The sequence below is a fragment of the Girardinichthys multiradiatus genome, chromosome 3 (assembly GCF_021462225.1).
Source record: "Girardinichthys multiradiatus isolate DD_20200921_A chromosome 3, DD_fGirMul_XY1, whole genome shotgun sequence".
In the NCBI taxonomy this organism is placed as follows: Eukaryota; Metazoa; Chordata; class Actinopteri; order Cyprinodontiformes; family Goodeidae; genus Girardinichthys; species Girardinichthys multiradiatus.
The window spans coordinates 21,578,119-21,602,800 of NC_061796.1; the positions used below are offsets into that span (position 1 = coordinate 21,578,119).

A 24,682-nucleotide genomic window follows, 5' to 3' on the forward strand; every position below is an offset into this window, starting at 1 on the left:
AGTCAAAGGAATTATTAGAAAAATAGGGTTTTTATTTTAACCCAAAAATTTTAATTACAAAATGCTGAGCTCATAAAAGAGGTCAAAGAAACAAAGCTGAACTCAGGCGAAAATGTAAACAAACAGACTAGCTGCACAAATAAATCATAACTGACCTAACAAAGGAATGACACACAAAAGGTATATATGCTGGCTGATTAACACACAATAGGGGTAACTAAAGAAAATACAATCACTAACTACACCAAACACCACAGTACAGCTAAGTTTGTTAATAAAATAAACACCAAAAAATAGAAAGCAAAAGTCTTAAACTTTAAAAACAAATATTCACTTAAATGGAAAAGCTTGTTTAACTAAAAAACTCCAAGTCCCCCCTCTCCAGCAGGAACTGGTGGTGCAGTCCAATCAGTCCATTGTATTGTGTGCTCAGCCCTGGGCAGCATATTTGTCAAGCAACTCCCAGGGATCATGGCAGGTAAGTACCGGTAAAAGAAACAAGAATTAATCAGAACAACTGCACAAACAAAGATGAACCATAGGTTGAGAAAAATACATAAGTAAACTAAACGTGCGCACTTACAAATAGAACAAATGTATTTAAACCAACCAATAAACATTTCATTGCAAACTAAAGTGGTGTTGTGTTTGAATGAATAACAGTGCATAAGGAAGTTATCGACTTTAATGGAGTGTGACCATGGGTTTGGCCATCACAACCAGTAGACCTGCAGTCTGAGAGCAAGGTGCTCTGTTAGGAATATATGGAATAATCAGATCTGTGATGTATGATGGAGCTACATCATTAAGGGCTTTATATGTGAGGAGGAGAATTTTAAATTCTATTCTAAATTTAACATGGAGCCAATGAAGGGAAGCTAAAATAGGAGAAATATGATCTCTCTTTTTAGTTTTCAGCAGACCTCTTGCTGCAGCATTTTGAATCAGCTGAAGGCTTTTAACTGCATTTTGTGGACATCCTGATAGTAAAGAATTACAATAGTCCAGCCTTGAAGTAACAAATGCACGGACTAGTTTTTCAGCGTCACTCCTGGATAGGATATTTTTTATTTTTGGCAATGTTTTGGCCATTAAAGAAGGAAATCCTAGAAACCTGTTTAATATGGGATTTAAACCAGCCAAGTGCTGTTTCCCTAATCCCTACAGCATATTCCAGCCTTTCTAAGAGAATATTGTGATCTACCGTTTCAAATGCAGCACTGAGATCTAAGAGGACAAGTAGAGACACAAGTCCATTATCTGAGGCCATAACAATATTCAATTCAATTCAAATTCAATTCAATTCAAAAATACTTTATTAATCCCAAAGGGAAATTAAACGTTGTTGTAGTTCATTATGAAGGTTTCTTCAAAGAGCCGTTGTAGATGCTGATTGCTGTGGGCAGGAAGGATCTCCTGTAGCAGTTTGTCTTACAGCAGATTTGAAGAAGCCATTGACTGAAGACACTTTGTTGTTGTAGGACAGTCTCATGAAGAGGATGCTCAGAGTTCTCCATAATGTTCTTCATTTTATGAAGAATCTTTATTTCCACAATGATCTCCAGAGGTTCCAGAGGAGTCCCCAGAACAGAGCCAGCTTTCTTTATCAGCTTGTTGAGCTTTTTTAAGTCCGTGGCTCTGATGCTGCTTCCCCAGCAGATGATGGTAGAAGAGATCACACTTTCCACAACAGACTTATAGAAGATTTGCAGCATCTTGCTGCAAACACCAAAGGACCTAAGCTTCCTCAAGAAGTACAGTCTGCTCTGTCCCTTCTTGTAGATGGCTTCACAGTTGCATCTCCACTCTAGTCTGTTGTCCAGGTGAACACCGAGGTATTTATACTCCTCCACCACCTCCATCTCTTCTCCCATGATGGAAATAGTTTTTGACTTATTCCTGTTTCTCTTAAAATCTACAATCATCTCCTTTGTTTTAGTCACGTTCAAAATGAGATGATTGTTTCCACACCATGCCACAAAGCGGTCCACCACCTTCCTGTACTCAGCTTCTTTTCCATCTCTGATCCACCCACGACTGCAGAATCATCCGAGTATTTCTGCAAATGACAGGAGTCTGTCTTGTACTGGAAGTCTGAGGTGTACAGAGTGAAAAGGAATGGTGAGAGTACAGTCCCTGTGGTGCTCCTGTGCTGCTGACTACCTGGTTAGACTCATAACCCTTCAGTCTCACAAACTGTGGTCTGTTTGTCAGGTAGTCTTTGATCCAGGAGATTGTTGAGGCCTCCACCTGAGTCTTCTGGAGTTTCTGACAAAGCAAATCAGGTTGGATTGTGTTAAATGCACTGGAGAAATCAAAGAACATGATCCTCACAGTGCTGCTGGCTTTGTCCAGATGACAGTGGGTTTGTTGAAGCAGGTGTATGATGGCATCTTCAACTCCAACTCCACAGCCATAAGCAAACTGAAGGGGGTCCTGATGCTTTACTGTTTGCTTACTCAGGTGGGCCAACAGGAGTCTCTCTAGGACCTCCATGATGTGGGATGTCAGGGCGACAGGTCTATAGTCATTGAGGACTGATGGGTGAGTTCTCTTTGGTTCCGGAACAAGACAGGAGGTCTTCCACAACACCGGAACCTTCTTCTGGACCAGGCTAAGGTTGAAGAGGTGCTGTAGAATCCCACAGAGCTGCTCTGCACAGTCCTTCATGACTCTAGGGCTGACGTGATCTGGACCTGCAGTCTTATTCCGATTGAGTCTCTCCAGTTGTCTCTTCACTTGACTTCTTGAGACACACAGGTGGAAGGGGGAAGCAGAGGGAGCATCAGCATCTTCCGATATGGTTGAATGCAAACATGTAGAAGCAGAAGGGTCTAGGACTGAGGTGGAAGATAAAAAATGTGAGGTGTTACTGGACAGCTGTGGGTCCTGTGGGTCAAAGGAGGGCGGAATGTCTGTTTGGCCGTGAGCAGGAGAGGAGGATGCTGAGCTTGTTTCTGAACTGAACCTATTGAAGAATGTGTTCAGTTCATTGGCTCTGTCCAGACCTCCATCGGTCCGATCATCCCTCTGCCTGAAGCCCGTGATCTTCTTCATCCCTGTCCACACATCTCTGGTATTGTTTTGCTGGAACTTGCTCTCCAGCTTCTTCTTGTACACCTCCTTGTTGTCTCTTATCTTGACTTTAAGTTGCTTCTGTATAATCCTCAATAATTCTTTGTTTTCCTCTCTGAAGGCTCTTTTTTTCTTGTTAAGCAGGTCCTTCAGGTCACTGGTGATCCAAGGTTTGTTATTGGGGAAGCATCTCACGGTTCTGGTAGGGATGATGTTATCCACACAGAAGTTTATATAGTCGGTTACACACTCAGTCATGGCATTGATGTCCTCTCCATGTGGCTGGCACAGTGCATCCCGTCTGTAGCCTCAAAGCAACCTTGTAGAGCTTCTTTAGCTTCCTGTGACCATTTTCTCACAGTCCTCTTTATTACAGGTTGCCTCTGAACAAGGGGCTTATATTTCGAGCAGAGAAAAACAAGATTGTGATCTGATTTGCCTAGAGGAGGTCTTGCTGTAGAGATATATAAGTCCTTGACATTTGCATAAAACAAATCCAATGTTTTGTTTTCTCTGGTAGAGCAGCTGACAAACTGTTGAAACACTGGAAGTGTAGCAGATAGTGAAGCATGGTTAAAATCACCAGAAATTGCCACAAAAGCATTGGGGTTTTGTGTCTGTATCTTAGCAACAACTGAGCTGATGGCATCACATGTAACACCGGAAGGTGGAACGTAAACTGTTGCCAAAATAACACTGGTGAACTCTCTGGGTAAATAATATGGACGAAATGTTACTGCCAACAGTTCAATATCTGGACTGCAGAGATGACACTTCACAGTAACATGTCCTGGATGACACCATCTGTTGTTCACAAGTACTGCCAGTCCACCTCCTTTACATTTGCCGCTCCTCTTTAAATCTCTGTCTGCTCGTATGGTTAAAAAGCCCGGCAGAGAGACACTGGAGTCGGGGATATGATCCTGCAGCCATGTCTCAGTAAAACACATAATACTGCATGCCCAGTGCTCTGAATGGGTCCTTTGTAGGGCTTGGAGTTCATCCAACTTGTTTCCCAACTATCTCACATTGCCCATCATAATCGACGGAAGAGATGGTTTGAACTTCCACCTTGTCTCTCTTCTCTTAGCTCCTGCTCTGCATCCACGGCGTCTCCTTTTCATCTCATCAGGGATTTGGGGTTGTAGTTGAAGTATTATTTGAGCTTTTGAGATATTAATCAGCTGCTCCGGGTTGTAAGAAACAACCCCGTTGCCATGGCAATGCATCATAACAAATGTCCAAAAATAGGAAGTATTAGGAAAAAACCTCCAAGCTGCACAGCATCTGACACCGGAGAGGACAGTTGTCCAAAACAAATCAACTGTATCCACCACAAGAGGAATAGTTCCCAAAAAAGAATAAATCAAAATCAAAAGTAACAGAGCTACTCCAACCTGCTGCCACCTTGAGCGGCGCAATTCTAGAATCTATATATATCATTAGTGACTTTCAGCAGAGCTGTTTCAGTGCTATGATGAGCTCTGAAGCCTGACTGAAACTCTTCAAACAGGTCATTGCTGTGTAAATTAGCAACTATTTTCTCAAGAATTACAGATAAGAATCGAAGATTGGATATAGGTCTGTAATTTTTTAAGTCATCTTGAACAAGCAAAGGTTTCTTAAAGGTTTAATTACAGCTACTTTAAAAGCCTGTGGTTCTGATCCATTTACTAAGGATAGATTAATCATATCTAAAATGGGGCTGGTATTCAGAGGGAACACTTCCTTAAATAATTTGGTTGGGATTGGGTCTAACATACAAGTTGAAGGTTTAGATGAAGCTAATATTTCTGATAACTCAGGAAGCTCCACAGGATCAAAGCAGTCCAAACACAGATCAGGTTCCATCGTTTCCTTCAATGCTGTCTCACTTTCTGAGGATGAATTAATCATATTCGGGAGTAGGCCGGTGATTTTATTTTTAATAGAATCAATTGTATTTATAAAGAAACCCATAAAGTAATTACTGCTGAGCGCTAAGGGAATGGATGGCTCAACAGAGCTATGAATGTGTAAGTTTAGCAACTGTACTAAAAAGAAACCTGGGATTATTCTTATTCTCTTCTATTAATGATAAAAAATAAGCTGTTCTAGCTTGCCGAAGTGTCTTTTTATACAACAGTAGACTATTTTTCCAGATTAAGTAGGAATCCTCTAGGTGTGTAGAGCGCCATTTTCTCTCCAATTTTCTAACATTGTGCTTTAAAGAACGCAGCTCTGAATTAAACCAGGGAGGCAGTCTCCTATAAATAGTTACCTTCTTTTTCAAGAAGGTTTCCTCCTAAATGCCCTTGGAACATAGCTACAGGACACAGAATAATAAACTATTAGATTTACCAGATTTAAATAAAAATTTACACCAAACACTACAACAGACATTTGTCCTCACAGGGCCCACATTTTATTGCCAAATCTGTAAAGAAATGGTTCACAAGACATAAAATGAACATTCTTCCATAGCCATTTCTGTCCACTTACAATTACAATTAAATTTAGGATGTTGTGTAAAACGTAAATGAAAACAGAATACAGTGATTTGTAGGTCCCGTTCAACCTATGTACAATCGAATGCACAACAAAGATATGTAATGTTCAAACTCATAAACTTTATTGTTTTTTTGCAAATATTCATTTATGTTACAAAGTTGAGACAGGAGCCTGTTTACCTCTGTGTTACATCATCTTTCCTTAACAACACTCGGTGAGGTTTGGGAACTGAGGACAGTAACTGTTGAAGCTTTGTAGGTGGAATCCTTTACCATTCTTGCTTGATGAACAACTTCAGTTGCTCAACAGTCCGAAGTCTCTGTTGTCATATTTTGCGCTTTATCGTGTGTTACACATTTTCAATGGAAGACAGGTCTGGACTGAAGGCAGGTCACTCTAGTACCCGTACTCATATACTATGAAGCCACGCTGTTGTAACACGTCCAGAATGTGGCTGGGCATTGTCTTGCTGAAATAAGCAGGACGTCCCTGAAAAAGACGTTGCTTGGATGGCAGCAGATGTTGCTCCAAAACCTGCATGTACCTTTCAGCATTAATGGTGCCTTCACAGATGTGCAAGTTACCCATGATGCCATGGGCACTAACACACCCCCATACCATCACAGATGCTGGCTTTTCAAGTTTGTGCTGATAACATTCCAGATAGTCCTTCTCCTCTTTGGCCAATTAAGGACACAACGTCCATGATTTCCAAAGACAACTGAAACTACTGAAATGTGGACTCGTCAGACCAAAGAACACATTTCCACTTTGCATCAAACCATCTCAGATGAGCCCAAGCCCAGAGAAAACAGCAGTGTTTCTGGGTGTTGTTAATATATGGCTTTCACTTTGCACTGTGGAGTTTTAACTTGTAGATGCAGCAATGAACTGTGTTAACTGACAATAGTTTTCTGAAGGGTTCTTGAGCCCAAGCGGTAATACCTGTTACAGAATGATGCCAGTTTTTAAACCAGTGCCTCCTGAAAGGTCAAAGGTCACATGCATTCAATGTTAGTTTTTGACCTTGCTGCTTACATGCAAAGATTTCTCCAGATTCTCTGAATCTTTTGATAATGTTATGAACTATAGATGATGAAATCCCTAAGTTTCTTGCAATGGTACTCACTAAGTTGTTTAAAAAGTGGAGAACCTTGCCAGCATCCTTGCTTGTAAACGACTGAGCCTTTTAGGCTCCTTTTAAACCCAATTATGACCCTCACCTCTTTCCAATGAACCTGTTCACCTCTGGAATCTTACAAACAGGTGTTTTTAGAGCATTCCTCAACTTTGCGAGTCTTTTGTTGCCCCTGTCCCAGCTGCTTTGAAACGTGTTGCAAGCATCAAATTTAAAATGAGTGAATTATGCAAAAAAAACAAGTTTATCAGTTTGAATAAATATTAAATATCTTGTCTTTGTAGTGTATTCAATTGCATATAGTTTGAACAAGATTTGGAGATCATTGTTTTCTGTTTTTATTTACGTTTTACAGAAAGTCCAAACTTCATTGGAAATGGCGTTGTAAATCCTCTAAAAAAGCTGGAGAATGAACTGAAGAGAGGAGAACCAAAGATAACACACCCAGGACTGGATGATCTAAAGAGGTTGCGGGGAAAGTAATGGTCAGAGATCCCTCTCTGTATGCTCCAACCCTGTAAACTGTTATAAGGTAAGACAAAGTTATGCTCTTTTTCGAAAAGGGGGTTGTACAAAAAATTGACAGCAGGGGCACCAATTGTGGAACTGGAATTTGAACATAAAAACACACTTCCTCCTTAACATGGGAATTATTTCTCCCCACACTATACATGTGTTTAAAAGTTGGACTTGTCTAGATTTTTCAGCGTAAGATTATGGTAGTGTAAGATGACAAGAGTTGTGAGAAACATGCCTGGTTATAACTCCTCACACTGACACCCAAAAAGAAAACAGCTTTGCATAAAAAAAAGGTTTTTATTGTTTTTTCAAGTACAACTGTTTTCTGAACACACCACCACATTCTCTCTGTTGCTCATGAAGCACTACATTAAACTCTAATGCTATGGGTAAATATACATATATAAACTTTTTTTCCTCATATAATGTGACAATTATCCCAATGAATCTGAAAATCAAAAATGTTATGGGGTGAACATAAAATGGAAATCAAAATGGTGCAAGAACCTGTTGTTACCTCCACTAAGAAGGTTATGTTTGCAGTTTAGTTTCCCTGTATGTGTGTGTGTGTTGTTAGGAATTTTTAACCAGAGGCATGTCTTAGCCCAGGGAAGAATCCATTAAATGTTGGTGCTGATCCAGAACATGATCCGGACACAGGAACTTCTTCTATTGCCTCAGTGACCCTTCATTGGGTGGCGGAGGTATGCAGTCTCTGCCCTGTTTTGAGCATATAAACCACATGTGCACACACCTTTAAACTAAAACTTGGTTAATCTCCAATTGATTTAGTCTTCTTGAGCTCACATCTGCCAGCAACTACAGTGGATCTAATTAATAAAGTTCAATTGTCCTAGCTGGACTTTCCTGACACCTCCACATCTACATCCTTTAGCTAAAGCCAGAGAGATTACAAAGGATCAGGAGGATTTCATTTTACAAAGGTATTGGCCAGGAGACAAGAACAGAATTAAATCTGTTTATACCATGGCACAATGAACACAATAACTGGAGAAAATATGGGACAACAGAGACATTAATCTTTCTCCGGAATTATTGAAACGGTTGAAAATGGTCAGGCTGTCAAGAGCCCGACAGCAATACTGAAGTATTTCCAACTAGGACTGGTTGTCTTCTACACATATAAACAATCCCCTATATTCTCCTTATGTCCGGTCTAAGAGGCAGGGTTACATCTCTTCAGACTGAACTCGGTTTTTTAATCAAGGTTGAAGAAATTCTGAACAGCTCCAAATACCAGTGGATTTTGACCCGAACTCTTACTCAGATTTCTGCTGAAGATGAAGTATTTAATTTCTCAGCATCTCTGCGAGTCCAAGCATATATCAAAAACATAAGAATAGCTTCCTCAGAAGAAAATCAAAGCTTTGGAATGACCTCGTTAAGTCCAGAAATAAATCTGACCGAAAACCTGTGTGGCACCCTGGAGAGGACTGTGGACAAGAGATGACCTGAGAATCAACCAGATTTGGATTTGCAAGGCAGAGTGGGTAGCTCATGTCAAGTCAATATGTGGGATGCTGAGAGACTCTTACCAAAGACTGAATGGTGAAATTGAAACAGAAAGTGCTTCAACAAAGTATTAGTAAAAGGATGTGAATGCCACCAGGTCATTGCACCGTTATTTTTCTTCTTGTTTTTCCGTTGAATTGTACAGGTTTTACATCCATTTATATGTGAAAATATTGCCAACTTGGTGCACCTATTACTCTTAGAAAACTTTGTAGATTTGATTATCTATTTCTGACAACTTCAGCTTCTCTATTTCAGCTTCTACACACACAGTTATAGCTTTAGGGTGGTCCCTGTTAACTGAAAAGCAACCTGGTAATTCTGTGGATTAAAATGAAGGAGTCAAACACAAAAATACCTCATGGGTACCATGAGTAATTTCATTTAGTAACACAGGTGTGAGTTATGTCAAAGGTTCAAGAAGAAAAAAATACATTCCACATCCTGGGAGTACAAAGCTTTGTCATCCATGAGCTGGCCTGGCTGTTACCTTCCTGAAAACAGACAGGTTTGCTTTGGTTTTCTCAGCAACAAAAGAACAGGAAAACTCAGACCCAACCAGTGGGTAAGTAAATACATGCGGTAAATGGCAAGGAACCTGGCAGTTTGTATAATATATATGACAACGAAAATGCATCTTAGACACGAGGGAGAAAAAGTGGAAAATCTAAATAGGGATGCCCTGCTTATTAACAGTGGAAGAACAAATGGCGCTGTAAAAAACCTGGTTAAACATGCATTTTGTCATAAATAAATTTAAAAAAATTCCAAAAGTGACCTCTTGGCTCTGGGTCTTCCTACATTTTTAGGGTAGGATTGACAGTCATTAACAGTGATTTTTAAATGCAAAAATGTACCTAAAGACAATAAACACATTTGATCGTTACAAATAAATGCAAAAATAAACCTGTAGGATTTTTTTCTATGTACTGCACCTTTAGTAAGTTCCATTCAAAGCCATGTTTCTATGACACAGTACATTCAGTGACAAAGAGAGGAAAAAAAAATCATGGTGCTGGCACAAAGATCCTGAGATGTTATTATTTTGTTAAGATCTTATGAGAAAAATATACACACACTCATTTGATCTAGTGCTCCTGCATTTTGACCTCAATAAATACCCTCAGTTATGCACATATTACCATCTAAATCTACTAAAGTACCTAATCCAAGGTACCGGTGCAAAATAGGAGTCAGTTTCTTGAGGGGAACCAAAGCATTTCACTGGAAGTACATCCAACACATTACACCAGCAAGCAGGGCAGCCCCGGCACCCACGTTGAGCAGGATGGGCCTCCAGTTCTGCCACGTCTCTTGCTTCTTCTCTGAGTCAGTCAGTTTCTGTTTCATCTGCTGGACCATCTGTGCAGTCCCAGCAATCCTCTCTTCACGGTGTCTTTTCCTCAACCTATGATACCGGAAAGAGTTAAGCAAAAAGGAACATATGTAAACAGTTCACAAAAAATACAAACGCTGTATGATAAGAGAAACAATAAATCAGTGGAGAGTTAGAGTAGGTTCTACATGATCAAATCAACTGGAAATTCCACAAGGGAATTGCTTTTAGGTATGTACAGGGAAATTGTCCTATTTTCAGTTTGAGTGGTGACAAGCTGGCTGTAAATTCAAGAATCTGATTTTTTTCCAGGTCAGTGAACGCACCATACCTAAGGTCTACCAAGCCTTGCTAGCCACAGCACGGTGGGGAAGTTGTTACTGTGGGATAAAAATCAGTCAGCTATTTTCAGTATCAGAAGCCAAATGATGCATAAAAGCTTTCAGAAACTAATAGAAAAACCTTTTCTATGAAGACATATCAGTTTTGTTTTTATTTTAAAATCCCACCCTTACCAGACTCTCATTTGTTACTCTTTAAAGATTTTCCATTACTTTCTTGACATTTGAGACAAATGGTTAGTTGAGTTTTATTATTTGTAAAATCCACAATTATTAAAAGGCTTCACTACTGAAATTAGCTTCTGATTCAACAGTGTGGTCCTAAACTTACACAAAACCTTTAGGGCTTTATTTGTAGTTTGGAATGTCTTTATTCTGTTTGTTAAAATGAAAAAAAAAAAGAGGCATATTTCAAACATGCTAAACAATCACTTACTGCACAGAGTTCTCAGCCATGTTGTGGCAATGTGAATCTCCTGCTAAGAGGTGGTCTTTTGTGGTGGGCTGTGGCTCCAGGCATGGGCCGTTCGGCCTGCTGTCATTGGGTTGAGGTCTGGGCGGAGGTGTTGGAGGTGGCAAATCTGGCTCCAAGTCATCTTTAAGCAGGTCCTTCAGTGAGTTCTTGAGTAAAGGTCAACATACAAAGGCATGGGCAAATGGTGGCAGGAAGCTAGTCGAACCTCGTTTTAGGAAAAGGAACGCATTCATATTTAATGGACGCTGTTGTGCTCTCTTTAAAAGAGATTTAGAGTGAAATACAAAAGCATCAAGTCATTCTGAGGAAAGCAGTGAACAGAAAATATACGTAAATAATAAGTGAAAAAGTGATTCCAAACTAATCCAAACTTGACAAATGTAACATAAAGGTCACTGTATGCTGCACAGAGACAGCAAATATATATTCAGCAAACTCCATTGCAGGTTCTTGGTCTCTGTCACACCTCCCCTCACCTTTCCACAGATGAATGCTGTCAGTAGCAAAGCAGTAAGCTTAAAAGCTTGGAACTTCTCCCTCACTAGCTTCCTGCTGAGAAGAGCGAAACGTCTTCAACTACAAGAACTGAAGTCCAGTTGTTTTGTTGTTTAACCTTTTTTGGTTTGAATGAGAATCTTCACCAGTTGCCAGTAACAGAACTCAAAGATATTTTTACATTACGGCTGATGGCAGGAAAAGGTTTTGTCTTTTGTTAGGGTAACTGTTTGGAAAACAACTTCATACCTTCTGAAATAATAGAAAGGTAATCGGTTACAAAAACATGTTAGCTGATTATGTGGGCAGAACCCGTTAGATATTTAATGTTTCAAGCTTCAACACTGACTACTTCCTGTCTGTAATAGTTTCCAAAGAAAACTAAAAGCTTGAAATAGGGGTTTTTGATCTTCCTTTGTATGTTTAAAACACTTGATGGACTTTCTTGTATCTATAAAAGAAGTTCTTGTAGAAGAAAAATATATTTATTATGTGCTTCTCTAAAACTAAGTGTCTGCAACTAGAGTTCACAAGCGAAGACTAAGCTAACTTTTAATAGCTTATAATTAGCATCAGACCCTGATTCCCAATCTTGCAACCCAGATACCTGTTCTACAGCAGTGTTGGTCAGAATGAGCTTGGCTCCATCGATGATGGACATGTAGGAGAAGCGCAGTTGGTCAGGGGTCTGGATCAGGCCCATGCGATATTCCCTCATACCAAGTAGCACCTTCTGAATGTCCACTGAGGAGGAGCTCTTACTCCTGTCCATCTGCAAAACAGATGTATGTTTACAGAACACAGCTGGAAAGCTTATGCAGTTAAGTGTTTTCACTTCATACTGAGTCACATCAGACTGCTCAACAGGATGTTACAGTGTTTCATGAGGTCACAAGGTCACTCTGTTATGCAACTTAGGGCTCCTTGTAAGACAAAATAAAACTCATTTTAAAAATGTAAAAAAAAAAAAAAAGGCATTTTAGGTCATGAAGCATGAAACATCATAACTCAACCCTTTCCCTACATCTAAACGATGTACTTGGGCATGATTTAAAAGGCCCCTGTTTCAAAAAAGGGGGTACATAGGTATGGGTAGAAGAAATATAGGATATTATTTTAAGATTAAGTAAGCATTTACAATTTCAAACAAATTACACAACTGAAGGCAGAAAAATGTCACTTTGCCAGTTCCAGTTGCCAAAATGCTCCAGTTACTGTTCTGCTGTGTCCACTAGGGTGACCAGGTGTCCCAATTTTAGCGGGACGAACTGTGCCGCATTTTTCACTCCTGTGCCAGTGTCCCCTCAGCAGAAACAACGTCCCGCATTTGACTTGGTCAAATTCTGATAAGTCTATAACTATTCGATTGAAATGTAAAGAAAGCATCATCACAGAGTGTGTCAAACAAAATACGCAGCAGCTGCGACCCACGTCATGACCACCCTGTGCGGCACGATGCCGGTAAAATAAAACAGAATAAGAAAAGGATTTTCTTATATAACTGACATCTTACAGAATATAATGGAAAGCATGTCATAGAAAAGAAAATGCAGGTACAACAAAGACAAAAGCCAAAGGGAAATGGTTTATTACTGGGTGAGGCCAGTGAAAGATGATCTCTGAGTGATTTTTGTGAAGTTTGCCAAAGTTATTTTTCAATTTCACACAGAGGGGAGCACAATGTGAAGAGACACTGCAAAAGTGAGTCAGCACAAGAAATGCACAGTTGAAAAATCCGCCTGCTGATCTACGGACTCATTTTTACTCAAACCCAGAGATGTCTGCCAGACAGACAAGGTAACAGCAGCTGAGATTACCAGTCTTAAACGTTAAAAAACTTGTCAAGTTTTTTCAAACTTGTGCTAATTCATTGTTATGCACGATCAGGCGAAGCAGATATTGAAAAATGCAGGGTCAGATCTTTCTTAAATTCACATTTAAGACGCCATCATAGTGTTGGTAATGTGTCCCACCATGTCCTTCATAAGCACCCTTGTTGTCCCGCATTCAGTTATTTTATATCTGGTGACCCTAATGTCCACAACCTCACAATGTTTCCCAACAGAACTAAACATGAAGGATGTAGTGAAATCATGCAACAAAGCTGAAGATCACAACCATCCACTGATCTTCATGTTTCTCTCTTCCAGTTTTATAGTAGAGATTACAGTGGGCACAAAACACAGAAAGGTAGACAAGAGATCTATATTAGGCATGTTGGCACATTTGATTTTATTTAACAAACCTAGATTGTTTTTAACCTTTGCAAAAGAACTTTTTCTAACTCTGGATTTTGTGTGATAGTCGCTTTTGGTAAAGCTTTGCTCTGCTGACCCTGGTTTTAGCCCTCCCTGCCATTAGCGGTCATTAGTTACATATCATCAGCCTCTCGCTGTACAACTGGCTTTTCCTATTTTAATACAAAGATAACATGCTTATGAAGTTGAGGCTTTAAGCTGTGTCGTTTAAGCAGCTTGTACTTGTAATTAGCACGGTTAGCTAGGTTAACAGGGCTAAAATGGCAGTTTCTGTGTGTATTCGGCAGAGAATGTAAACCCTTACAATAGTTTGACATTCCCAAAACGCTGCATACATTTCCAAATCCATGGTGCTCCATACCAAACAGATTAAAAGCTCAAAATGATAAAAAAGGGAAACTTTGCTGTACTTTGTTTGTCCTTTCAGCTATCTGCTGAAAGTCTCTCTTTTGCTTGCTCTATCATACTGAATGAACCATGGACATGTCGTAAAAGAGTATACATCTCAGATTTATTGCAAACACCTCATTGACATTGAAAAAAGTTCCTCTTTTTCACTCAGCGTCCACACAGAAGACCGTTATTACTACAACAAACTGTCAGTGCTGTGTATGGTACGTTCACTGATCGAGAAACTTTTTGAGTTTCTGGTCTGTCACTGGTTAGGGCTGATCAAGCTAAAAATCTGACCTTTTTTACATTGTTGAACCCAAGTTTTAACAGTGAGCAGAAGGTAAATTCTTGCACAGTTCCTAAAAATACAAAAAAAAATTTAAGTTTGAAATTTTCAGATGAAAGATTAAATAAAATCAGCACAAAGTTCCTGATGTTGAATACATCTGAACACAGATGAGGAATGATTCCTGAAAAATGGGAAGGAATTTCCAGGGAATCACTGACATTAATATGTTCTGCCTCAGCGCACAAACTAAATGCTTTCTGAGTAAAGTTCAGAACCAACATGCCACAACTTCTCTCTGTAGCTATCAGTACACTCAAATATCGTTTGAGGATGACTGCCTCACCTTAATCTTATGCCAAACAAGGATTACTTCAGAAATGGTTTAAACCTTTGCTCTCAGTGTAATCCGCAATAATCACGTACTCCCTAATCTTACATTTATTAACAACAGTCTCTCACCAAGACCAGGCAAGTGTCCACCAAGGCAAAGGACCCAGAGCGTCCAATCCCTGCGCTGCAGTGCACTACTGAGGGCCCATGTTCCGGCCCCAGGGAGCCAGACTCTCGAACCTTGAAGAGAAAGTTGAGGAAAGAGGCAGGAGATTCTGGCACCCCAAAATCAGGCCACGTGGTGTAGTGAAAGTGGTAGATCTCTCTGGATTCCCCTATCTGGCAAAAACATATGAAGTCAGCCATTAGTGATGTGCAGCACATACAAATTTCAGCATTGCTGGTTTAAACAGGAAATAAAGAGATCGATACATGTCTGGTAAAACCAAAGATGCCGCTAGGCTGATTTAAAGAATTGCAACAGTCACCTGATATGAGGAAGTAAAAACTGAGGAGTAGAAACTGAGGAAGTAAACCAAAGCCACTAGAATTCAGGTGCAATACCTCTTTACTCCTTTTGCCAACACATTACTACTAAATTTGGAGCTTTCTAGACGTTTAAACAGGCTGCATGGTGGTGCAATTGGTGGCGCTGAGGCCTGGAAGCAAGCAAGTCCTACGTTCCAGTTGTGGCCTGGAGTGTTTTCACAGAGTTTGAATGTTCTCCCAGTAAACGCATGGGTTTACTTCAGGTACACTGGCTTCCAAGCGGTCTAAAATATGTATAAATGTATATTTATTTTTATTTGTGATTTCTTAAAATGCTTTTCAAAGTCAAGATTTAAAAATCTCAGGTTGTGGTGTGTTCATGTTGACTGATTATCTGGGGAAGACTCAAAACCATGAGAACATGTTGCATTATCGCTATTGCTTTCCATGTTAGAAAGCTCAAGGACGGTGGAGTTGTTACATCTATCTAATGGTGTCCTGATTCTGCTTCCATTAAATGTATGCTAAGCAAGTTAATGACTGAGAGAAAATGAACATAAGCTGATGTTCGGGGAGAATCTAAAAAAAAAACGACAACCCGTAGTAAAAAGTCCTCCAAAAAATTTTAAAACTCTAGCGGAAAGTTTAAGGGCAGGACAACATCCCAATGATTTCTATGAATAGGGAGAACAGCTTTTCTGTAAGTTTTGTCAGCACCCAAATGACACAAGAATGCATGACTATTTACAGAGAGTCCCATCAGAAACAGGGAGAAGGAGCAGCCTAGCATGAGCCAGCCATGCCTGCTAACTCTTGAACATTTAACTAAATCAGTAGAAGCGATGAACACGTTTATTAAAGATTTAGTTCCTGTTTTTCGAATCAGATATTCCCAGAGATTTCTGTGACAGATGGTAGAAAATAAAATGACCAAAAGGTCCACATCATAATGCAAGTCTGCACAAGGTTCTAGGTTTCTTTAGGAGACATATTTTAGTGTGTAATTCAACTCAAAAGGTTTTTTTTGGGGGGCACTAGTGACCTTTATTTTTTCAAAGCAGACAGACAGGAAGTGGGGTGGAGAGAGGAAGAAAACAGGCAGCAGAAATCTCCAGGTCGGGACCCAAACCCAGGAAGGCTGCGGCAAGGACTGAGGCTTCTGTATATGGGTCGCGCGCCGTACGCCACGCGCCGCACCCCCAACTCTAAAGCATTTTTAAAAAGAGGACGTACTTTAAAAAAATAAAATCTTGAGATATGTGAGATTTTTGCTGTGCATCAAAAGAATGTTTTTTAAAATGCTGGGAATGATGGGAAATATTTTTAAATACCTTGTAAAAGCACACCCTGTTCTGCTGAACCACAGCAGTTACATTTGGGAAATTTAAATGATAAATTACATGAATAAATTAAAAGATCGCCGAGGTGGGATCCCCGGTCCCAACCAGCTCCATGCTGAGGATACCCTTTTATATAATAATAATTAGTTTAAATATTTTATAAAATACATGATTAAATAATTATATGTGGACTCTATTTTTACAATTTGAATTAATTATATTAAAACCATATAATCATTTGAGTATTTTTTTTTCTTATAAGGCTGTGTTGGAGCACGTTGACAATCAATGTCAGCTGGCAGGACTAACACTGTTATAGGCAAGGTGATAGGTCTGTAGTTAAACTCCAGAGCCAATGACTATCTAAATTATGGGATTATTTAAACACTTATTATTCTGCAACTTATTTGCTGCATGTGACACTTTTGTTCCTCGATACAAACCGTTATTTTGTCTTTTTACAACAAAAAAAGACTGATCATATATTTTCTTCTTGAAGGGGTGTCCCAATATGTAGTGGGTTACCAACCTACTACTAACTCCTATTAACTTTGCATTAGGGCCAACAAGTAGACATTGGCAAAACAGTAGTTGTACAACTTTAGCCTTTATTTCTCTAAGCACTGCAGCATACTGTGTTAGAACCACAGTAGTTTCTAATGTATAATATAATAGAAAATGTATTGCTTAATAGGTTACATGTCATGCTCACCCTTGTGTTCTCTAGTTCTAGCACCCTGATTGTATAATGGGATTGGTCCTCTTCTGACAACAGTCGAACAACAAAACCTGTGTCTGTGAATGACATCTGCATCTCTTCCGAGGTGGGCCAGTACTGCGCACACTTTTCCTGTGGAGACAGAAAAGTCATAACTCAGCCTTGGACAGGAAGCACAGCATGCAGAACAGACTCAGACTCAGTTAGCAGCATTAGGTGTTAGCCATTCTAAAAACTCAAAGAATCCAACTGTATCTAGCACAAAAACTACTATAGGTGCAGGATGTGTTCCATACTGCACATAAAATAATACCATCTGTGTGATCCTGAGCAGGGGCCAAATAGATAATATAGATAATATAGGACATGTTGCATTGTTTCATAAGAGATGAGCTGAAATACAAAAGCATTGTGTGAAAAAACTAAGACCAGCCTTGTTTTGAAGATAGAGATTGAGATTATAAGTAGCTGCAGAACAAATGCACTGATTAACCGATCTGCGGGATGCCTAAGTCTTCTACAAGCAGAAGCTTTGAAAGCTTTCTTTTCATTAGCATTTGTTTGTGTGTTACCATGAGTCCAAGTAGTAGCAATAACCTTAGTAAAGCAATTGTGGCTGTCCATCATTTTCAGGAGTTAAAAAGCAATTTCCATTGTTTTTGGTGTTCAGTCACTTAACAATAAGTGACAATTTCCAAAACAAAGTGAAAAACGGTTGCCCATTTTTCCGGGAATGAACCTTTTAGAAAGTTTATCCGAAGGTCAGTCTTCCAGTGCTCAAAGAAAAACACTTCTCAGACCTCAGTATGTTAAAGTTCATGACAAAACAGTTACTAAAATCCAGTATGGCTTATTTGAGCGGGTTGGGAGGGGAATGGTCTGGAGAACTGAATTTGAAGAACACACAAGCTTGTAAAGTAAAGCTGTTTTGCCATATTCCAGAGAAACATGCTCAGCAATAACCAAATGCATTAAAACAACTGTTGAGCACAGTGGTGGAGGACTAAGATTAGGGGCTTATTTTACAGCCACAGGAACATAGGCACAAAGCAGCCTGATTCAAACATGACCTCCTCTGTTTTTCTAGTGTTAAATGTGAGCCTCTCTGTCAGTCAGCTGAAGCTTGGCTGAATTTGTCATGATCAGAAACATACAACTGATAGTTGTGATCAGGATGCAGCAGAGACCCAGACAATGAAGCAGTGTACTCCAACAGAGCTGTGCATAAAAATATCTGCAAAGCATAATGAATCAGTATTCCTTCACAATGGAAGAGTGATAAGATCAAAGAGTCAAGTCAAGTTTATTTCTAAAGCCCGTTTCATATGACAATCATAGACTCAATGGGCTATGAAGAGCATAAAAATAAAAGCAATCAATACACATAATAAAACAGCGATAAAATAAAGATAAAATACATAAAGGAAAAAAATGTGTGCACAAGTAGACAAACAATAAAAGAGCTCAAAAAAGAGAGATGGTGAACATCTGATTGTTGCTGCTAAAGATGGATCTACCCAACACTGGATCATAGGATGGGGTGTGTTTTCCTACTGTTCCTGAAATTTGGCTTGGTTATTGTAGTGCTTCCAGCCTTCTCCAGGTGGGTCACAGCTCAGTGCAGAAGGTAGATGTTGGGATCATCCACCCCAATGCCAGGCTGGTAAGCGAACTGCAGTGGATCCAATGAAGACCTCACCTGTGGGTGAAGATGGCAAAGAACCAGGCTCTTGAGGGTCTTCATCAGGCGCGAGGTCAGGGCTGCCAGCTTGTAGCTGCGGAGATGCTTCGGATATGTGGTCCTGGACCCTGGTACCGCACACAAGGTCTTCCACATGTGTGGTACTTTCCCCATCTTCAGGCTCTAGTTGAACATGCGTCCCATGATGCCACACAGTTGATCTGTGCAGCACATCAGAAGCCTGGAGCTGATACCATCTGGACCTACAGCCTTTCGAACCTTGATCAGCTTGTTCCTCAGATTAAGTTTTGAAAGGGATGCTGGGGGGTGGTGGGTACTGTGGAATAGAATCCTTTGAAACAGAGGAGGTGAGTGATGGCTGAGAGCTGAGAGGTTCGGGGAAGAAAAGCAGGGGAGCTGCAGCAGGGGTGACTGGGCTGGGGAGGGGTGAGTGTCTGATCAATCTTGTCGAGTTACGGATTCAGATCATTCACCCACCCTAAATCTCAAACAGCCTGGGAGTTTGGTTCGTGACCTAAAATTGCTTTCAGGTTCTGCCAAACCCCAGTGATGTTGTCCTGCTGCAGCTTGTCTTCCATCTTCTTCCTGTAGATGTTTTCATCCCTGATCTTCCTTCTCAGTTCCTTCTGCACAGTTCTCAGCTCCACCTTGTTCCCTGATCTAAATGCTCTCTTTATCTCCTTGAGGACAGCCTTTATTTCAGGCTTGATCCAGGGCTTGTTATTGGAGAAACACCATACCTTCTTGAGGTGCAGTGTTGTCCACAAAGAAGTTAATGTAATCCATGATGCAGTCTGTGAGGCGGTCAATGACAAACACAGAGCTCTTCCCACACAATGGAGCTCAAACAGTCCCTCAGAGCTTCTTCATTCTCCTTTTAGACCATCTCTTCACTGTGCATTTCACAACTGGTTCTCTGTGTACAAGGGGTTTATACACAGGGGCTGGAAGAAATGAACCAGGGTTGTGATCTGAGCCCCCCAGGGGAGGGAGAAGTACTGAGCTGTATGCGTCCTTGGTGTTGCCATACAATAAGTACAGCGTTTTATCATCTCTGGTGGAGCAGGTAACATAGTGAGTGAAGTTGGGGAGAGTGGAGGACAGGGACACATGATTAAAATCCCAGGATATCAAGAAAAGGGCCTGGGGCTGCTGTATTTGGAGTTTGCTGGTAACTGAGGATAACGTCAACGGCTGCTGAAGCATTAACAGAGGGGGTAACATACACTGTTCGTGTGATAGCATGTGTAGACTCCTGCGACAGATAATATGGCCTCAGGCTAACAGCTCAATGTCCTTACTGTGGAGCGTCTCTTTCATAGTTAAAAGCCCAAAGTTGCACTGTCTATTATTTACAAACACAGCCAGACCCCCTCTTTTCTTCTTACCACTCTCCTTGGTTCTGTTGGCCCGTAGTAACTGAAAACCATCCATATTTATGTGTGTATCCTGAGTTTGTGCTGTTAGCTAAGTCTTAGTCAGGATAATTAAGCTGCTCTTTCGATAAGCACGCTGATGCCAGGTTAGTCCCGCTTCTCTTCGTCCTCAGCTCGCGGGGAATATTAGACTGCTCAGTGTGCTGCAGCACAATGGAGCTACAGAGATAAACAATGTGAGTGTGGCCTCTCACGTGCCATACAAACAGTTTCAAGTTTCATAAATAAAGAAAATAAAGTTGTCCACAAAACGGTCAGATCCATAATGTGTACAAGACGGGAAAAACAGGAACCCGCAACCCTTTTTGGAAAAAAAAGAAAATCTCAGGAAACTGAAACAGGCTGCCTGCAACATGTGTTTTTTGCTCTTTGGGGTAGAATTTTTTTTTTATATTTAAAGGCTTAACAATAGATAAGATGTTTTTTTCTATTTTGATGTCCAGAGATAAAAAAAAAAACAAAAAACCTTAGAACTTCAAAGAGTGTACATTCATCTTTCCATGAACAGTGGGACTATCTCATAGAGCAACACCTGTCGCCAACAGCACGTCTTCATATGAAATACTTACAAATGCTTTTCTCTGCCACAGTTACATCTTAAAAAGCTTTTTCTTACTGCAGTTAAACAGCAAAGAATGCCTAACATACCGATAAGCCCAAAATGATTCATACCATTAGCAGATTTAAGTCTAGAGTTATCACAGAAGTTGACCAACATGTTTCTTTTGACCGGAAGTAATACCGTAGAAGAGTAGCTCAGCAAGCATCCTGACTTGTGGAAGTATCCCAAAAAGTGACAGAAAACCAGTGGGAGGAGCTGAAGATTTGAGTGATGGCAAAAACACCTTTTAAACCGAAAGACCCAAAAGGCCTTGTAAACACAGGCCTTGTATGTGAAAGTTGTGTCTAAAGCAGGAAAATCACATCAGAGATCACTGATCCCAATTTGCTGAGGTGTTACTCACAGATCCTTTCTCTATCACTCTGTTGAGCATTATAACAGCTTTAGAACACTGCTCCCAGATCATCAGCCAGAAATGGCCACACGTATTCCTCAAAGGCCCCTGTCGGCAATAAAAGGAAACAAAGTGTAAGAAATTTAAATAAAAGTTCAAATGTCTCGGCGACATCTTGAGTAGAAAGATGTATGCATACAGCAGCATTTATTCAATAGGCTCCATACCTGAGTTAGGATGTAAGCTCTCTCAGCTTGTTTAATTGCAACTAAACTTGCATTAATGTAGTCGTTATCTGAGTTTTCAAGCTTTACTCGACTGTGATCATCTGATGACAAGAAACAAGAGACAGGAAAGCAATGACAACAATGCAATTCTCAGCAAATAACAAATCTCCTTCTGTGCCTAAACTTACATGGACTGACATCTCTGTAGCGATTCAAATTCCTGTTCACTGGAAGTTTAGCTATTTTGTACGGATACTCGATGGCTTGATTGCGGATATCCTGATGCAAAGAAGAAGATGGAATGAAGGTTAGTCATTAGGTTATAAACACGGCATTTAGGTTAACACCACACAAAGAGATTAAATGCATTCATTACAGTCACTCTGTTCTGCTTGGTTCACCTAAAGTGTTCTGTTTAGCTTGGCATGTTATGAGTGAAAATGTTTAGACATTTAGACTAATGGATTATCTTATATTATGCATTCTACCTCTAAGTGCATGTGGATGGATGGATGGATGGATGGATGGATGTACAATTAAACAATTACAATATTTTATTGAGGAGCAGAAACTGTAACAATTATGAAGTTAGGCCACATTAATTCTGTCTTATTGAGTTTTAAAGACTATCAGGCAGTATGTGAGTCCAGCAATATTGAAGCATTTTACAACATGGAAAAGAAGCATATTCACATTCTTACACAGTACTACAGATGGATTTTGTACATCAATATAATTGCTAGTGGAGAATATCTATTTTTTTTGTTTGTTTACTAATTATGTGTTAAATTTATGGTAGGTTCTGACAATAAATGCCATTGGTTATTAATGTTCATTTTAATTAGTTTTTTCAGTTTTTATTAAAATAGGTGATTTATTAGGATCTGGATTGTTAAATTGAAACAGTATCATAATAAAAACTTGTATTATTTAATTACATAATTTATTTTATTATTTTAATTCCCTTTATGATTAATAAATCAGAATCAGAATCAGAAAAGCTTTATTGCCAAGTACGTTTTTGGACATACAAGGAATTTGTTTTGGCGTGTTTTTGAATTGAATATTTATCAAAATCATTCAATACAGAATAAAACTGTGATTATATGTTGTGTATATATTATTTTCTAATTCCGTACTTATTCAGATTTGGATCAAACTTAAATCAACCCCATCCTGTTCCAGACTGTTTTTGTGCCCTGTAATAGTGCAAGCTGTGGTGCTTATTATTTGAGTGAGAACAATGGTGATTAGAGTTAACTTCTTTAAAGATCACATCAAAATACTCTCAATGTGTCTTTCTTAAAGTAAGAGTCCGTGAGGTCCTCATTTTAAATAAAAAGGTAAATCACAAAACTTGTATGGATAGAAATATTTTCTATTTTTTTTACGTTTCCTAAAAAAAACATCTACCTGACATCCGTCAGTTCCCAGGAACAAGTCGCGTGGTCAGAGCCCGAGTTAAACAGGAACGAAAGTATTAGAAACTGAACCTGAATATACCAGATTGGCCAACAATGCTGGTGATAAAACACTTGCGCCCTTTCTCTGGAAGTATTGGCGAGTTCTCAGAAACTGCAGTTGACGTCTGCAAGCGTCACCAAGCAGAGAGGACCGCCGATGCACGTTTCCCAGCTACGGAAGTCAGCCCCTGCTAGCGCAACTCGCTACTTTCTCACTAGAAAGTGTTCACTGGCTTCCTGCGGTGCTCGTTATGTCTGCGCTACGCAGTGACATAAAGCCCTTTAGTTAAACTACGCGCCCCCGAAAAGCAGAAAAGTATTCAAACACAAGCAGATGAGTCTGAGAAGTGAACTGGCTAAGTTCGTTAGCAACAGATCGTCATAGAAACACGAGAGGCCCTCGGTGTCCCGACTTACATTGTAAAGGTTCTGCCATTTCCCGAACGAATCAATATCCTCGAACTCTTGCTCCATTATGTCGAAGTTGATGAACTGAGCAGCCGGCCAAATGACTTCAGGGTGCTTACGGAACCGTTATCCAACTTAGTCCTCTCGGTTAGCCATCTAAAGAGCAATGTGTGAAACCTGATGAATCCCTGCGGGGAGTCAATCTGCCTCTCCTTCTCTCTGACTCTAGCGGGTTGCCAGGTTGCGTAACGAACGTTGGTCATTTTAACCCCTTCGCCCGTTTTGCGTACTTCCGCAGGTTGGGTCTTTATGCGCCGATTTGCGTCATTTCGTACACGCCTTGGAGATGTTTAATTTCGTGTCTGCTTTGGCAACGAATGATACCCCAAGATGTGCCAAGCGGTACCCCCTAAACGTTCCCATTCCGTCCCTTTCTACTTTGAACAATCAGATCACTTCGTACCCATGTGCTTAAACCACTGTATGTCCGTTTATTTCTTTTAACTAATTAATTTCTGGAATACAAATACTAAAATGTTCCAATATCATGTATGCTATGGTTTAATTCAACTCACTAATAACTTCGGAAAACATGCTAACATTTGTATTACATTTTGTTGATTTATTTTGGTTCTGATCCTTAGTTGACTCTTATGGTCAAAATAAATTAAAACATAAAACCCATTTTCAGTACACTACCCATAAGTAGATAATCGAGTTTTTTTAATCTAACGTTGTCAACATTAGTATGAAACATACCCATGGCATATTCAGACTGAAAAATTGGTTGGGACAAAATGACAAAAACGTAACAAAAAAGTATTAAAGGGCAAAAAATGAAATGGCAAAAGCGTGGATTGATCTGAACCAGCACGGGATTTCAAGTAATTTTTATTAAGTGCTCATTGTTTGCTTCAAGATGTTGTTAATAATAAATATGTAAGCATATAACCAATAAATATAAAAGCAGAAAGATGCTCATAGTTATTTTTTTTGGATTTAGGTCACAATCTTTCATATTTTGATAAGAGTTGACTGGTCACAAGGGGATCAGAATTTATGTCAGTGGAAATACTGTGGCAATTTTATAAATTAGTTCTGGTTTGACTGATCTACTTCATTGTTTTCTCAATCTGAGGTGGTCTTAATACCAGGAAAGCACAAATTGAATAAAGGTTTCATGAATTTAAAATAGCTTTAAAGAAGCTCAGTGGAGTGCAGAATTATTCAATTGGTGTATGCCCAGTCTAAGTATGTGCAATGATATGGAT

General features: G+C 39.7%; 1 protein-coding gene across 4 annotated transcripts; it reads right to left on the minus strand.

The window, feature by feature from the left end:
• Positions 1–9,110: 9,110 nt before the first annotated feature.
• On the minus strand, positions 9,111–23,688 carry ptpn2a (protein tyrosine phosphatase non-receptor type 2a). Of its 4 annotated transcripts, none has more exons than XM_047361293.1 (9): positions 23,421–23,684; positions 21,729–21,819; positions 21,541–21,641; positions 21,323–21,421; positions 17,214–17,351; positions 14,802–15,011; positions 12,010–12,174; positions 10,869–11,041; positions 9,111–10,163 (listed from the first exon to the last, which is right to left on the minus strand). In XM_047361293.1, the coding sequence occupies exons 1-9, from the start codon at positions 23,475–23,477 to the stop codon at positions 9,977–9,979; spliced, it is 1,221 nt and encodes a 406-aa protein (XP_047217249.1). In that variant the 5' UTR covers positions 23,478–23,684; the 3' UTR covers positions 9,111–9,976. The 4 variants fall into 4 exon arrangements, with proteins under 4 accessions (XP_047217249.1, XP_047217248.1, XP_047217250.1 ...); XM_047361292.1 differs by having other exon boundaries at positions 10,869–11,053; positions 23,421–23,677; XM_047361294.1 differs by lacking the exon at positions 9,111–10,163 and having other exon boundaries at positions 10,912–11,112; positions 23,421–23,688.
• Positions 23,689–24,682: the final 994 nt, after the last annotated feature.

Excerpts from the sequence above, each read along its gene's own strand:
- ptpn2a (XM_047361292.1), bottom strand. The coding sequence starts at position 23,477 with ATGGAGCAAGAGTTCGAGGATATTGATTCGTTCGGGAAATGGCAGAAC. Across the intron at positions 17,352-21,322 it reads GAGTGATAGAGAAAGGATCT|GAAAAGTGTGCGCAGTACTG; the intron begins GTGAGTAACACC and ends CTGTCTCCACAG. Across the intron at positions 10,164-10,868 it reads ATGGCTGAGAACTCTGTGCA|GTTGAGGAAAAGACACCGTG; the intron begins GTAAGTGATTGT and ends CCGGTATCATAG.